General features: G+C 43.6%; 1 protein-coding gene across 1 annotated transcript; it reads right to left on the minus strand.

Moving 5' to 3' along the window:
• Positions 1-3,453: 3,453 nt before the first annotated feature.
• LOC123132578 (phosphoglycerate kinase, cytosolic-like) lies at positions 3,454-6,964 on the minus strand. Its single transcript, XM_044552404.1, has 7 exons — positions 6,774-6,964; positions 6,472-6,668; positions 5,228-5,305; positions 4,869-5,129; positions 4,290-4,607; positions 3,971-4,129; positions 3,454-3,891 (listed from the first exon to the last, which is right to left on the minus strand). Exons 2-7 carry the CDS (start codon positions 6,664-6,666, stop codon positions 3,697-3,699), a joined length of 1,206 nt encoding a protein of 401 aa, XP_044408339.1. The 5' UTR covers positions 6,667-6,668; positions 6,774-6,964; the 3' UTR covers positions 3,454-3,696.
• Positions 6,965-14,649: the final 7,685 nt, after the last annotated feature.

Consider the following 14,649-nt stretch of genomic DNA (forward strand, 5'->3'; position numbering starts at 1 on the left):
TTGCGTCAAATTCAAGCACCACGGGGGTAATTGACTCAATACGCAACTACACATGATGACACACTCTGAAGAGGCGAGTTGATATGTACTGGAACACTTCAATGTATAGTTGTATACCCAAGTTCTACCACTAAAGCGACCATTTGCGCCAAGTTCAAACACCGCCGGGGTAATTGACTCAATATGCAACTACACATGATGACACACTCTAAAGAGGCTACCTGATATGTACTAGAACACTTCAATGTATACCACAAGTTCTACCAGTAAAGCGACCGTCTGCATCAAATTCAAGGACCACAGGTGTAATTGACTTAATATGCAACTACACATGTTGACACAGGCAAGTTGATATGTACTGGAACATTTTGTACACACCGTCAACTTCTATATGTGTGTCAACAAAATTACATGTGTAATGGTAGCCAGAAATTTTTAAGTATGCATCTCATCAAAAACACATCTAGAAGTTTTTTTAAAAAAGCAAGGCAAAAGACTTGTCATTTTCATTGATCAAGGAAGAAGGTTTTAGGCAAATAGCCGCAAAAGCAGGGAACAGAGAACTACTCTCGCGGCATTACAATACTCAAGTGGATGGTATCGGTCGTTGCCCAAAGATGGACCTTCTCTTTGATCTTCGCGACGACCATCAGTCAAGAGGCGGTGTTGCGAAGAACATGCGAAAGAACGCAACACATCCGAAAGTTAATCTTTAATGAACGTGAAATGCTTTAAAACACCGTTAGCATAACTTTAGAATCCTATGACATATTTTTGAAAGCCTCACCTGCACCCTCCACACTACTATCCATCCATCATCAGTACTCCCACTTATCTTGTATAGAGATTGTGTCAATTAGTTCGGATAGGAGGGAGTAAATAAATCTCTCTTTTTCTGGCGAAAGGGAGGGAGTAAATAAATCGATCGGCAGACTCACACAACAAACATGTACTCCCTCCGTTCCTAAATATTTGTTCTTTTAGAGATTTCAAATAGACAACCACATACGGATGTATATAAACATATTTTAGAGTGTAGATTCATTCATTTTGCTCCGTGTATAGTCAATTGTTGAAATCTCTAGAGAGACAAATATTTAGGAACGGAGAGAGTAGATAGCAACACGACCAATCATCTGCACTCTTCAGCATTATCCTACGAAAAATCCGGAGTTGAGAGCAAAACGTAGAGATGCATGTGCCGTCCTGGCGTGGCCGGGGGAGCAAGGACACTGCACATAAAACAAGCCGTGGTGGCGATGGCGACTTCGGTGAGGGCAAAACGGCAGTGTCACGAGGTGTGAGCGGCAAGAAAGGGACCATGCTTGCACCAACTACCATGGACACACACCCACCCCTCGTGCCACGGTTTTGTCCCTCCTCCCCTCCTCCTCCTCCTCCTCCTCCTCCTCCTCTCCTTTTAAGTTCGCCCACCCTACGCATATGAGGCCGCCATACAGATGATACCCCAGATAGATAGGTACATATGCATGGCAGCAGGTGGCCACTTCTCTCCCCTACCCCTATCTCCATGAACTGCTACCATGGACGGACGGACGCCTTTGCTGGTGTGAGAGACTGAAGCTGCCAGCATGATCTGCTCGTCCAGCATGCGAGCCGAAAACGCGTTCCATCGCGCGGGGTTGTATATTTGGAATTTTGGCTCCATCAGATCATGCTGCAGCTTCATTTTCTCACGGCCACCAACGGATATAGGGATTGTTCTGGTTTCTTTTGCGTAAGTAGGCGGGCTTGCATGCATGGAAGGTAAATGCTTGCTAATTTTGTGTTGTTTGTCCTGCCTTCTCCTTCTGTTTCCGTTTCTGTTTATTAGTGTGTTCTTTTCGTTACCATGCTTCATTTTTCCTCAAGAGGTTCTCTCATACAAAATCTCCCAGCCCTTTCCAGCTTCTCAAGAGGTTCTCCAATCAGGATGGTGTGTAGTCTATTGCACTTGCATTTGTTTAGTCCTCTTGCATATACCATCAAATTAAGATGGTTTATGGCTTTCTTAGCGGAAGGCAAGGAAAATGAAATTTATGCCCCACAAATGCTTCACTTTCTGTTTATTTATTTATTATTTTCCTTTTTGACCAAGCAAGATTGTAGGAATCCCAGTATAATAATTAGGAACCCAAATTGAAGTTCATGAGGACTTTGGAGCCCAATCCAAATTGAAGCATTGCTAACACTTTTGTTTTGTTCATATCTTAATGAGATCGCTCTGCATACAAAATCTCGCTTCCACCTACCTTTGCTTTAATTCTACAGAAATTCAAATTGGACAGTTTAATTATTGTCTCTCTTAACATGAAAACCTTTTGGCCATTCAGTACTGGATTTTCAGTGGTGGACGGGCAGAAGTGCTAGCTCATCCAAAAATAATCCTGGCAATGGCAGCCAATTGTATCTTTTGGCATGTGTCTGTTTTTGCTGCATGATGGAAATTACAATGTGAGACCCTTCAAGAGAAGGAAAGAAAATGCTGGAGTTAAACGTACGATTACGAAGAGGTGAACGAGACAGACAATGCAATAACTATACCAAATTTAAACTAATTATTGGGTAATTGAGTTGTCGGCAAATGGTATAGGAGAAAACCACAATAAGGTACAAATTAACCAAATATGATCATGTGCAATTAGATTCCTTGCCTCCAAAAGGACATGCAACTCATACGCTGGGTTCACTGATATAACATATAATAAGGCTCTGATGTTTGTGCTTAACAGCGACATAGCATCATGCTACTCCCCTAGACCTCTAGGCTTCCTGTTGGGCCACAATAGCAGGCACGTTCAATGGAAGCCTAGCTTTTGATACGTAAGTGGTGCATGTTTGCCATCTAAATTATGCAACTGTGATCTGAAAATACTACAGTGATACTTTGTCAAGTTGTCTCTGAAAAATAATGGCCACAGCGGTTAGGCCTTTATTAGCTTGCGCCTTGTACAGATTATTTCTAGCCATGTATTTGCGTAGTTCTCGTCCGATGCAGATTATTTTCAGCCATGTATTTGTGTGCCTGTGCATTCAGAAAGTGGATGAAAGCATCCAAATTGACAAGAGGAGGGCGACCGAACCGTGCAAGCAGCGTAGCCACCGCCGCAGGATTAAGCACGCGACCCCCTGCTGATTCCTCCACCAGCCGCATCTCCTCTCACCGTTAAGCACGGGCCCCCCTTCCACTTCCAGCTTCTCCACCGTCTTCCCAAGTCGGTGGAGAACCTACTTGAAGGTTTCCAAGTTGCCATGTCTTTTAGACATTCAGAATGTCCAGAAAGGCAGCTTGGAAAATGGACAACGTCGTCCCCAATGCTATTTGGAATCTATCATCATGAACATTTATCCAGAAGAAAGGCAGCTTGGAGTATCATCATGAACATTCTTGATAATCATGGCGTTATATGACAAAAATTTATTCCAAAATAAGCAAAGCAAAAAACACAGAAGGAAGCAGCACACAAAGATGCAGATCTTAAAACCATACACATCCACGGGGGTACGTTAAATTCCAGTCACATCACTTCACTCGCACAGAGCAAGTTGATAATTATTCACGACTCATTTACTAGCAAAAATTGGCGACAAGCCTATCTCAAAGTTTCCTTGGGACATATAACGTTCCAGCGTTAGACCAAGATGAGATCCCAAACAAAGGGCACGCAGCAAGCTGATAGGTGAAACCGAATCAACCTACGCCTCGTCAAGGGCAAGAACACCTGGGAGGGGCTTGCCTTCCAGCAGCTCCAAGCTCGCGCCACCGCCGGTCGAAATGTGGCTCATCTTGTCGGCCAGCCCAGCCTTCTCAACAGCAGCAACAGAGTCACCTCCACCGATGATGGTCGTCACACCCTTCCCAGTAAGCTCAGCCAACTGCTTCGCGATTGCCTGAGACAACAACAGCTGCAATTAGCAACAACAACGAATACGAGATACATGAATGTACGTCATGTGATATTGCACTAACATCAGTGCCTGCGGCAAACTTCTCAAACTCAAAGACTCCCATAGGACCGTTCCAGATAACAGTCTTGGTGGTGTCCAAGGCTTCTGCGAAAGTCTTGATGGAATCTGGACCAACATCCAGACCCATCCAACCATCAGGGATAGCAGTGGCAGGAACAATCTGAAAAATAGTACAAGGGTGAGCATCAGCAAGTAAACACCTAATCATGTCTAGGGGACAAATGTCAGTTGAATTACAATGAGAGCCTTTGAAACTACTACTAATTTTTGGAGTATAAAGTGCTATCACAAGGACCATCCGAGGTGTAAAATGAACAAACCTTGCTTTCAGCATCTGCTGCAAACTTGTCAGCCACAACAACATCTGTCGGTAGCAAGAGCTTAACACCCTTGGACTTTGCCGTTTCAATCAGTGAAGTTGCCAGTTCAAGTTTGTCTTCCTCCACAAGGGACTTCCCAACAGGTAATCCCTGGGCCTTGTAGAATGTGAAGATCATACCACCACCAAGGATGAGGATATCAACCTTGGCCAGCAGAGACTCGATCACACCAATCTTAGATGAGACCTTGGATCCACCAACAATGGCAGCAAATGGCTTCTTTGGGTTGGCAACAGCTCCGACAAGATAGTCAAGTTCCTGGAGTAATTAAAACAATTAGATATCATGCTTTCTGAAATATACTTGTTTCAATGCTTTTTGTAAAATGTAAGTACGCATCTGAACTATCGCCCAGAGGTTGCAAAATGATCAGATAACAAAGGATCCATGTACTGGCTTGCTCTTCTAAACCATATGCCATCTCATATGTAGCAAATGATACTTTTTTCTTTTTTCAATGTTTTTAAGATTTTAAGCAAATAATATAGAGGAATGAGATTCGTTTCAGCTATACTATACCTTCTGCATGAGGAAGCCAGCAACAGAAGGCCTCAAAAACTTGGTTACACCCTCGGTTGAAGCATGAGCCCTATGTGCAGTGCCGAAAGCATCATTTACGTAAAGGTCAGCAACCGATGCAAGCTTCTTAGCAAACTCAGGATCATTCTTCTCTTCCTCCTTGTAGAATCTCACATTCTCCAGGAGTAGAACACCGCCATCTGGCAAAGCAGCAGCCAATTTCTCAACTTCTTCACCAATGCAGTCAGGGGCCATCACAACCTATTTGACAGAGACATAAACGATGTACAAATGTAAGTGCTGTTAATCTAGTCCAAAAAGACAATGGAATTACAAGATTCTATCATCCCATAACATACTTCAAGTCCAAGGAGCTCAGACAGGCGTGGAACAAGAGGCTTCAAGCTGAACTTGGGGGTGACACCTTTTGGGCGGCCCTGAAAATTACAACAATGAATTACATTAGAAAACGCAATAGCAAGAATTACACTCAGTTTTTTAATTGTGTTCCTCATCATATCAGGTAACATAAGTACTACACTATTAATCCAAATCACAGCATAAAGTTGTTTGTTGGCAACATAAGTTCAGGTGAAAGCAACACAGTTTAACCTGGATAGTTCTAAAATCAGTAAAATGTATAATGGTATGAAAGGTTAAAAGGGTACATGATCTGTTATCAAGACCTTTTAAGTTATCATATCAGGAACCAGATAAGAGATAACATAGCATCCCATCAGATGTTCTAATAGAGTACTACTTGGTTATGAAGACAACACCAAACAAAAAGTTCTCTGAATGTCAGTGAAATGTGGAGGTGCAAACAACTTGAAAGGTTTTTGTAACTGCTCCTACTAAAAATCAAAACACAACAATGAATACCCACAATTGAAGACGTTCATTTTAGGGCAACAAATCAGTTAAAAAGTGAAAAAGGAAATCGATGCTCCACTTGGGCAGTCATCATTAAATCCAATCGCCTAACAACTGAGATAACCATCACACCAATGCATATTATAACGTAGGTTCATCATTACAATGATGATTAAACGATCTAATGGGGACCATAACTGTGCAAAAGACACAAACTGGTTCATATAGTCTGGCAACATTATCTTAAGTTGAAGAGGGCATTGGCTGAACCTCACAGTTCTGACAGTAAACTAATCTAACAGTATACTAATTAGAAGCAGGAACTGACATACTGCAATGGTTGCAGGACTGACTTGAATTACAGACTTGCAGATGCAAAATTAACTGAGCAAAACTGAACCACTTCTGCCACATGTTCACATCCTTGCACATAACAAACACCAATATTGAAGTGAAGACAAGTGTAAATGGCTACAATCCTAAGAAAACTAACACCAAAATTGTAGACATGTGCAAATGACCTTACAGTCCTAAGGAAACGACCCACTATTTATCGCCACTGATCTTAGTCCTGAAGCTCAAAATGATGACCCGGAATCACTTGATCGCATCAATGCTCCCAGGAACCACACATCCGATCCCCATGAATAAATCCAAGGCCAACTTCTTATAGGCTACTAGCATGCGGTATGTCTCGGACCAACGAGCGTGGGAGGGTTGGGGTGCTCACCAGATGGCTGGCCAGGATGACCTTGGCACCCTTCTCGAGGAGGTACTTGATGGTGGGGATGGATGCGCGGATGCGGGTGTCGTCGGTGATCTTCTGGGCGTCGTCGAGCGGCACGTTGAGGTCGGCGCGCACGAACACCTTCTTCCCCTTGAGATCCGCCTCCCCGAGGGTGCCCACGCTCCTCTTGGTCGCCATCGCTGCACCCAAAACAGACGCCACGAGGAGGAGGTCAGACGTCGGCCCGCGAGGGAGGGAGGTAGGCGGCCGCGGATCGTGATCAGAGGCGGGGGGGGAGGGCTCACCGTCGAGGAACCGGATCGAATCGGCGGCGATCTGGGCGAGGTGGTCGCTGGATTGGAGTGGCGATGGGCTTGGCTTTGGTTTGGATGGATGTGGCGACGCTGCCCGTGCGCTCCGGTTTTCTTTATAGAGGCCAAGGCGTAGTTCGCGATGGGAGGGAATATTCGGGGGGATTTGCGGTGGCGGTGTGCCGATGACGTGTGGGGTCGATGGGAGGTGGGACAGGGTGGCAGCGGGAGGGGGTGGGTCAATGCGGGGTGGGACAGGGTGGCAGCGGGAGGGGATGGTTTTCGTGGGGTGTTGTGTGGGTGTGGCTTGGAGCGGGGGTAAGGCTGGTCACAATGGGCAAGAATATAAGCTAGTAACTTACACACTTCTCTAGACTATGTTACGAACTTCATAGTGGGTAGAAACATCTATATAGTGTCATGTAACGATGTATTTATTAGGTTATAGACTCATTGTTTCTTGGAGTGTGTGATGTTTCGGTAACTTAGCTAGTTACCATAAGCATCTCTCTCTTTATTAAATATGTGTCACATAAGCAAAGTTGTATTGGGGTGTGTGATATTACTTCTAAGTTCCTCCCTATTGTGACCAGCCTAAGAACGGTGCGGCGCCCGTAGGTTCTGGGCCCGCGGATTGCCGACGGACGGCTTGGATTGGATGGTTTTGGAACGGAAAAAGAAATGAGGGGAAGGTTCTGGAAAGCATGGCGCGTGGAAATGCCGAGATGGGCGGCCCGTCTCCTCATTTGCTCCGACAGCCCCCGACCCGTGTCGTCCGATCGACGGGGCCTTGGGGCCGTGGTTTTGTGTGGCACATTTTTTTCTTTTTGGATTGGAAAAGTCTAAAATTCCTGCACATCATGCAAACGTTAATCATTTCTGTGTTATGTACCATTAACTTGTGATGAATGAATCTCATAGCATAACATCAATTCAAGTCAATTCAACACAAATGTTCTCTTAACATTGTGCCTTCAAAGTTGTTGGCATAGACATGCCCATGATCAGGAAAACAGAACCATCATGCAACACTTGAGCTAGTCTTAGAGACCAGACTAAGAATACTTCTTACCGTTTATTATTTCACACGTGCATATGAGTCTTCCTCTGAGCCTCGTGTTATTGCAGACTCGAGAACCATAACAGTTATAGCATGGAACATAAACATAATTATGAACTTGGATATAAATAATATCATTTATTATTGCCTCTAGGGCATATCTCCTATACACTCTCACTTGCACTTGAGTCAATAATCTAGTTAATGCTAATGCACTTTATGTCGGGGAACGTAGTAATTTCAAAAAAAATCCTACGCACACGCAAGATCATGGTGATGCATAGCAACGAGAGGGGAGAGTGTGTCCACGTACCCTCGTAGACCGAAAGCGGAAGCGTTAGCACAACGCGGTTGATGTAGTCGTACGTCTTCACAATCCGACCGATCAAGCACCGAACGCACGGCACCTCCGAGTTCTGCAAACGTTCAACTCGATGACGTCCCTCGAACTCCGATCCAACCGAGCTTTGAGGAAGAGTTCCGTCAGCACGACGGCGTGGTGACTATGATGATGTTCTACCGATGCAGGGCTTCGCCTAAGCACTGCTACGATATGATCGAGGTGGATTATGGTGGAGGGGGCACCGCACACGGCTAAGAGATCCAAGAGATCAATTGTTGTGTCTAGGGGTGCCCCTGCCCCCGTATATAAAGGAGCAAGGGGGGAGAGCCGGCCGGCTAGGAGGAGGCGCGCCAGGGAGGAGACCTACTCCCACCAAGAGTAGGATTCCCTCCTTTCCTAGTTGGAGTAGGAGAAGGGGGAGGAGGAGGGAGAGAGGAAGGAAAGGGGGGCGCCCCCCTCCTTGTCCAATTCGGACTAGAGGGGGAGGGGGCGCGTGGCCTGCCCCGGCCGCCCCTCCTCTTCTCCAATAAGGCCCATCATGGCCCATTAAACCTCCGGGGGGTTCCGGTAACCCCCGGTACTCCGGTAAAATCCCGATTTCACCCGGAACACTTCCGATATCCAAATATAGGCTTTTAATATATAAATCTTTATGTCTCGACCATTTCGAGACTCCTCGTCATGTCCGTGATCACACCCGGGACTCCGCACTACCTTCGGTACATCAAAACACATAAACTCATAATATAACCGGCATCGAACTTTAAGCGTGCGGACCCTACGGGTTCGAGAACTATGTAGACATGACCGTGACACGTCTCCGGTCAATAACCAATAGCGGAACCTGGATGCTCATATTGGCTCCTACATATTCTACGAAGATCTTTATTGGTGAAACCGCATAACAGCATACGTTGTTCCCTTTGTCATCGGTATGTTACTTGCCCGAGATTCGATCGTCGGTATCTCAATACCTAGTTCAATCTCGTTACCAGCAAGTCTCTTTACTCATTCCGTAACACATCATCCTGCAACTAACTCATTAGTTGCAATGCTTGCAAGGCTTAAGTGATGTGTATTACCGAGTGGGCCCAGAGATACCTCTTCGACAATCGGAGTGACAAATCCTAATCTCGAAATACGCCAACCCAACAAGTACCTTCGGAGACACCTGTAGAGAACCTTTATAATCACCCAGTTACGTTGTGACGTTTGGTAGCACACAAAGTGTTCCTCCAATAAACGGGAGTTGCATAATCTCATAGTCATAGGAACATGTATAAGTCATGAAGAAAGCAATAGCAACAAACTAAACGATCAAGTGCTAAGCTAACGGAATGGGTCAAGTCAATCACATCATTCTCCTAATGATGTGACCCCGTTAATCAAATGACAACTCTTTGTCTATGGTCAGGAAACATAACCATCTTTGATCAACGAGCTAGTCAAGTAGAGGCATACTAGTGACACTCTATTTGTCTATGCATTCACACATGTAGCATGTTTCCGGTTAATACAATTCTAGCATGAATAATAAACATTTATCATGATATAAGGAAATAAATAATAACTTTATTATTGCCTCTAGGGCATATTTCCTTCAGTCTCCCACTTGCACTAGAGTCAATAAGCTAGATTACACAGTAATGATTCTAACACCCATGGAGCCTTGGTGCTGATCATGTTTTGCTCGTGGAAGAGGCTTAGTCAAAGGGTTTGCAACATTCAGATCTGTATGTATCTTGCAAATCTCGATGTCTCCCACCTGGACTTGATCCCGAATGGAGTTGAAGCGTCTCTTGATGTGCTTGGTTCTCTTGTGAAATTTGGATTCCTTTGCCAACGCAATTGCACCAGTATTGTCACAAAAGATTTTCATTGGACCTGATGCACTAGGTATGACACCTAGATCGGATATGAACTCCTTCATCCAGACTCCTTAATTTGCTACTTCTGAAGTAGCTATGTACTCCGCTTCATATGTAGATCCCGCTACCACGCTTTGTTTAGAACTGCACCAACTGACAGCTCCACCGTTTAATAAAAACACGTATCTAGTTTGCGATTTAGAATCATCCGGATCAGTGTCAAAGCTTGCATCGACGTAACCATTTACGACGAGCTCTTTGTCACCTCCATAAATGAGAAACATATCCTTCATCCTTTTCAGGTATTTCAGGATGTTCTTGACCGATGTCCAGTGATCCACTCCTGGATTACTTTGGTACCTCCCTGCTAAACTAATAGCAAGGCACACATCAGGTCTGGTACACAGCATTGCATACATGATAGAGCCTATGGCTGAAGCATAGGGAACATCTTTCATTTTCTCTCTATCTTCTGCAGTGGTCGGGCATTGAGTCTTACTCAACTTCACACCTTGCAATACAGGCAAGAACCCTTTCTTTGCTTGACCCATTTTGAACTTCTTCAAAACTTTGTCAAGGTATGTGCTTTGTGAAAGTCCAATTAAGCATCTCGATCTATCTCTATAGATCTTGATGCCTAATATATAAGCAACTTCACCGAGGTCTTTCATTGAAAAACTCTTATTCAAATATCTGTTTATGCTATCCAGAAATTCTATATCATTTCCAATCAACAATATGTCATCCATATATGATATTAGAAATGCTACAAAGCTCACACTCACTTTCTTGTAAATATAGGCTTCTCCAAAAGTCTGTATAAAACCATATGCTTTGATCACACTATCAAAACGTTTATTCCAACTCCGAGAGGCTTGCACCAGTCCATAAAATGGATCGCTGGAGCTTGCACACTTTGTTAGCTCCCTTTGGATCGACAAAACCTTCTGGTTGCATCATATACAACTCTTCTTCCAGAAATCCATTCAGGAATGCAGTTTTGACATCCATTTGCCAAATTTCATAATCATAAAATGCGACAATTGCTAACATGATTCGGACAGACTTAACCATCGCTACGGGTGAGAAGGTCTCATCATAGTCAATCCCTTGAACTTGTCGAAAACCTTTTGCAACAAGTCGAGCTTTATAGACAGTAACATTACCATCAGCGTCAATCTTCTTCTTGAAGATCCATTTATTCTCGATGGCTTGTCGATCAACGGGCAAGTCAACCAAAGTCCACACTTTGTTCTCATACATGGATCCCATCTCAGATTTCATGGCATCAAGCCATTTTGCGGAATCTGGGCTCACCATCGCTTCTTCATAGTTCGTAGGTTCGTCATGGTCTAGCAACATAACCTCTAGAACAGGATTACCGTACCACTCTGGTGCGGATCTTACTCTGGTTGACCTACGAGGTTCAGTAACAACTTGATCTGAAGTTTCATGATCATCATCATTAACTTCCTCACTAATTGGTGTAGACGTCACAGGAACCGGTTTCTGTGATGAACTACTTTCCAATAAGGGAGCAGGTACTGTTACCTCATCAAGTTCTACTTTGCTCCCACTCACTTCTTTCAAGAGAAACTCCTTCTCTAAAAAGGATCCATTCTTAGCAACGAATGTCTTGCCCTCAGATCTGTGATAGATGGTGTACCCAACAGTCTTCTTTGGGTATCCTATGAAGACACATTTCTCCGATTTGGGTTCGAGCTTATCAGGTTGAAGCTTTTTCACATAAGCATCGCAGCCCCAAACTTTAAGAAACGACAACTTTGGTTTCTTGCCAAACCATAGTTCATAAGGCATCGTCTCAACGGATTTTGATGGTGCCCTATTTAACGTGAATGCGGCCGTCTCTAAAGCATATCCCCAAAATGATAGAGGTAAATCAGTAAGAGACATCATAGATCGCACCATATCAAGTAAAGTACGATTACGATGTTCGGACACACCATTACGATGTGGTGTTCCGGGTGGCGTGAGTTGCGAAACTATTCCGCATTGTTTCAAATGTAGACCAAACTCGCAACTCAAATATTCTCCTCCACGATCAGATCGTAGAAACTTTATTTTCTTGTTACGATGATTTTCAACTTCACTCTGAAATTCTTTGAACTTTTCAAATGTTACAGACTTATGTTTCATTAAGTAGATATACCCATATTTGCTTAAATCATCTGTGAAGGTGAGAAAATAACGATACCCGCCACGAGCCTCAATATTCATTGGACCACATACATCAGTATGTATGATTTCCAACAAATTAGTTGCTCGCTCCATAGTTCCAGAGAACGGCGTTTTAGTCATCTTGCCCATGAGGCATGGTTCGCAAGTACCAAGTGATTCATAATCAAGTGATTCCAAAAGTCCATCAGTATGGAGTTTCTTCATGCGCTTTATACCAATATGACCTAAACGGCAGTGCCACAAATAAGTTGCACTATCATTATCAACTCTGCATCTTTTGGCTTCAACATTATGAATATGTGTATCACTACTATCGAGATTCATCAAAAATAGATCACTCTTCAAGGGTGCATGACCATAAAAGATATTACTCATATAAATAGAACAACCATTACTCTCAGATTTAAATGAATAACCGTCTCACATTAAACAAGATCCAGATATAATGTTCATGCTCAACGCTGGCACCAAATAACAATTATTTAGGTCTAAAACTAATCCCGAAGGTATATGTAGAGGTAGCGTGCCAACAGCGATCACATCAACTTTGGAACCATTTCCCACGCGCATTGTCACCTCATCCTTAGCTAGTGTTCGCTTAATCCGTAGTCCATGTTTCGAGTTGCAAATATTAGCAACAGAACCAGTATCAAATACCCAGGTGCTACTGCAAGCTCTGGTAAGGTACACATCAATAACATGTATATCACATATACCTTTGTTCACCTTGCCATCCTTCTTATCCGCCAAATACTTGGGGCAGTTCCGCTCCAGTGACCAGTCTGTTTACAATAGAAGCACTCAGTCTCAGGCTTAGGTCCAGACTTGGGTTTCTTCTCCTGAGCAGCAACTTGTTTGTTATTCTTCTTGAAGTTCCCCTTCTTCTTCCCTTTGCCCTTTTTCTTGAAACTGGCGGTCTTATTGACCATCAACACTTGATGCTCCTTTTTGATTTCTACCTCCGCAGCCTTTACATTGCGAAGAGCTCGGGAATTGACTTATTCATCCCTTGCAGATTATAGTTCATCACGAAGCTCTTGTAGCTTGGTGGCAGTGATTGAAGAACTCTGTCAATGACACTATCAACAGGAAGATTAACTCTCAGTTGAGTCAAGTGATTATGATACCCAGACATTTTGAGTATATGCTCACTGACAGAACTATTCTCCTCCATCTTGCAGCTATAGAACTTATTGGAGACTTCATATCTCTCAATCCGGGCATTTGCTTGAAATATTAACTTCAACTCCTGGAACATCTTATATGCTTCTTGACATTCAAAACGTCATTGAAGTCTCGGTTCTAAGCCGTAAAGCATGGCACACTGAACTATCGAGTAGTCATCAGCTTTGCTCTGCCAGGTGTTCATAACATCCGGTGTTGCTCCTGCAGCAGGTTTGGCACTTAGCGGTGCTTCCAGGACGTAATTCTTCTGTGCAGCAATGAGGATAATCCTCAGGTTACGGACCCAGTCCGTGTAATTGCTACCATCATCTTTCAACTTTGCTTTCTCAAGGAACGCATTAAAATTCAACGGAACAACAACATGAGCCATCTATCTACAACAAACATCGACATGCAAAATACTACTCCCTCCGTCCGGAAATACTTGTCGGAGAAGTGCATAAAAATGAATGTATCTAGAACTAAAATACATCTACATACATCCATTCCTCCGACGAGTATTTCCGGACGGAGGGAGTATCAGGTACTAAGTTCATGATAAATTTAAGTTCAATTAATCATATTACTTAAGAACTCCCACTTAGATAGACATCCCTCTAATCATTGAAGTGATCACGTGATCCAAATCTACTAAACCATAACCGATCATCATGTGAAATGGAGTAGTTTTCAATGGTGAACATCACTCTGTTGATCATATCTACTATATGATTCATGCTCGACCTTTCGGTCTCAGTGTTCCGAGGCCATATCTGCATATGCTAGGCTCGTCAAGTTTAACCCGAGTATTCCGCATGTGCAAAACTGGCTTGCACCCGTTGTATGTGAACATAGAGCTTATCACACCCGATCATCACATGGTGTCTCGGCACCAAGAACAGTAGCAATGGTGCATACTCAGGGAGAACACTTTTATCTTGAAATTTAGTGAGAGATCATCGTATAATGCTACCGTCAATCAAAGCAAAATAAGATGCATAAAAGATAAACATCACATGCAATCAATATAAGTGATATGATATGGCCATCATCATCTTGAGCTTGTGATCTCCATCTCCGAAGCACCGTCATGATCACCATCGTCACCGGCGCGACACCTTGATCTCCATCATAGCATCGTTGTCGTCTTGCCAACTATTGCTTCTACGACTATCGCTACCGCTTAGTGATAAAGTAAAGCAATTACAGGGCGATTGCATTGCATACAATAAAGCG

Source organism: Triticum aestivum, chromosome 6A (assembly GCF_018294505.1).
Source record: "Triticum aestivum cultivar Chinese Spring chromosome 6A, IWGSC CS RefSeq v2.1, whole genome shotgun sequence".
Taxonomy (NCBI): Eukaryota; Viridiplantae; Streptophyta; class Magnoliopsida; order Poales; family Poaceae; genus Triticum; species Triticum aestivum.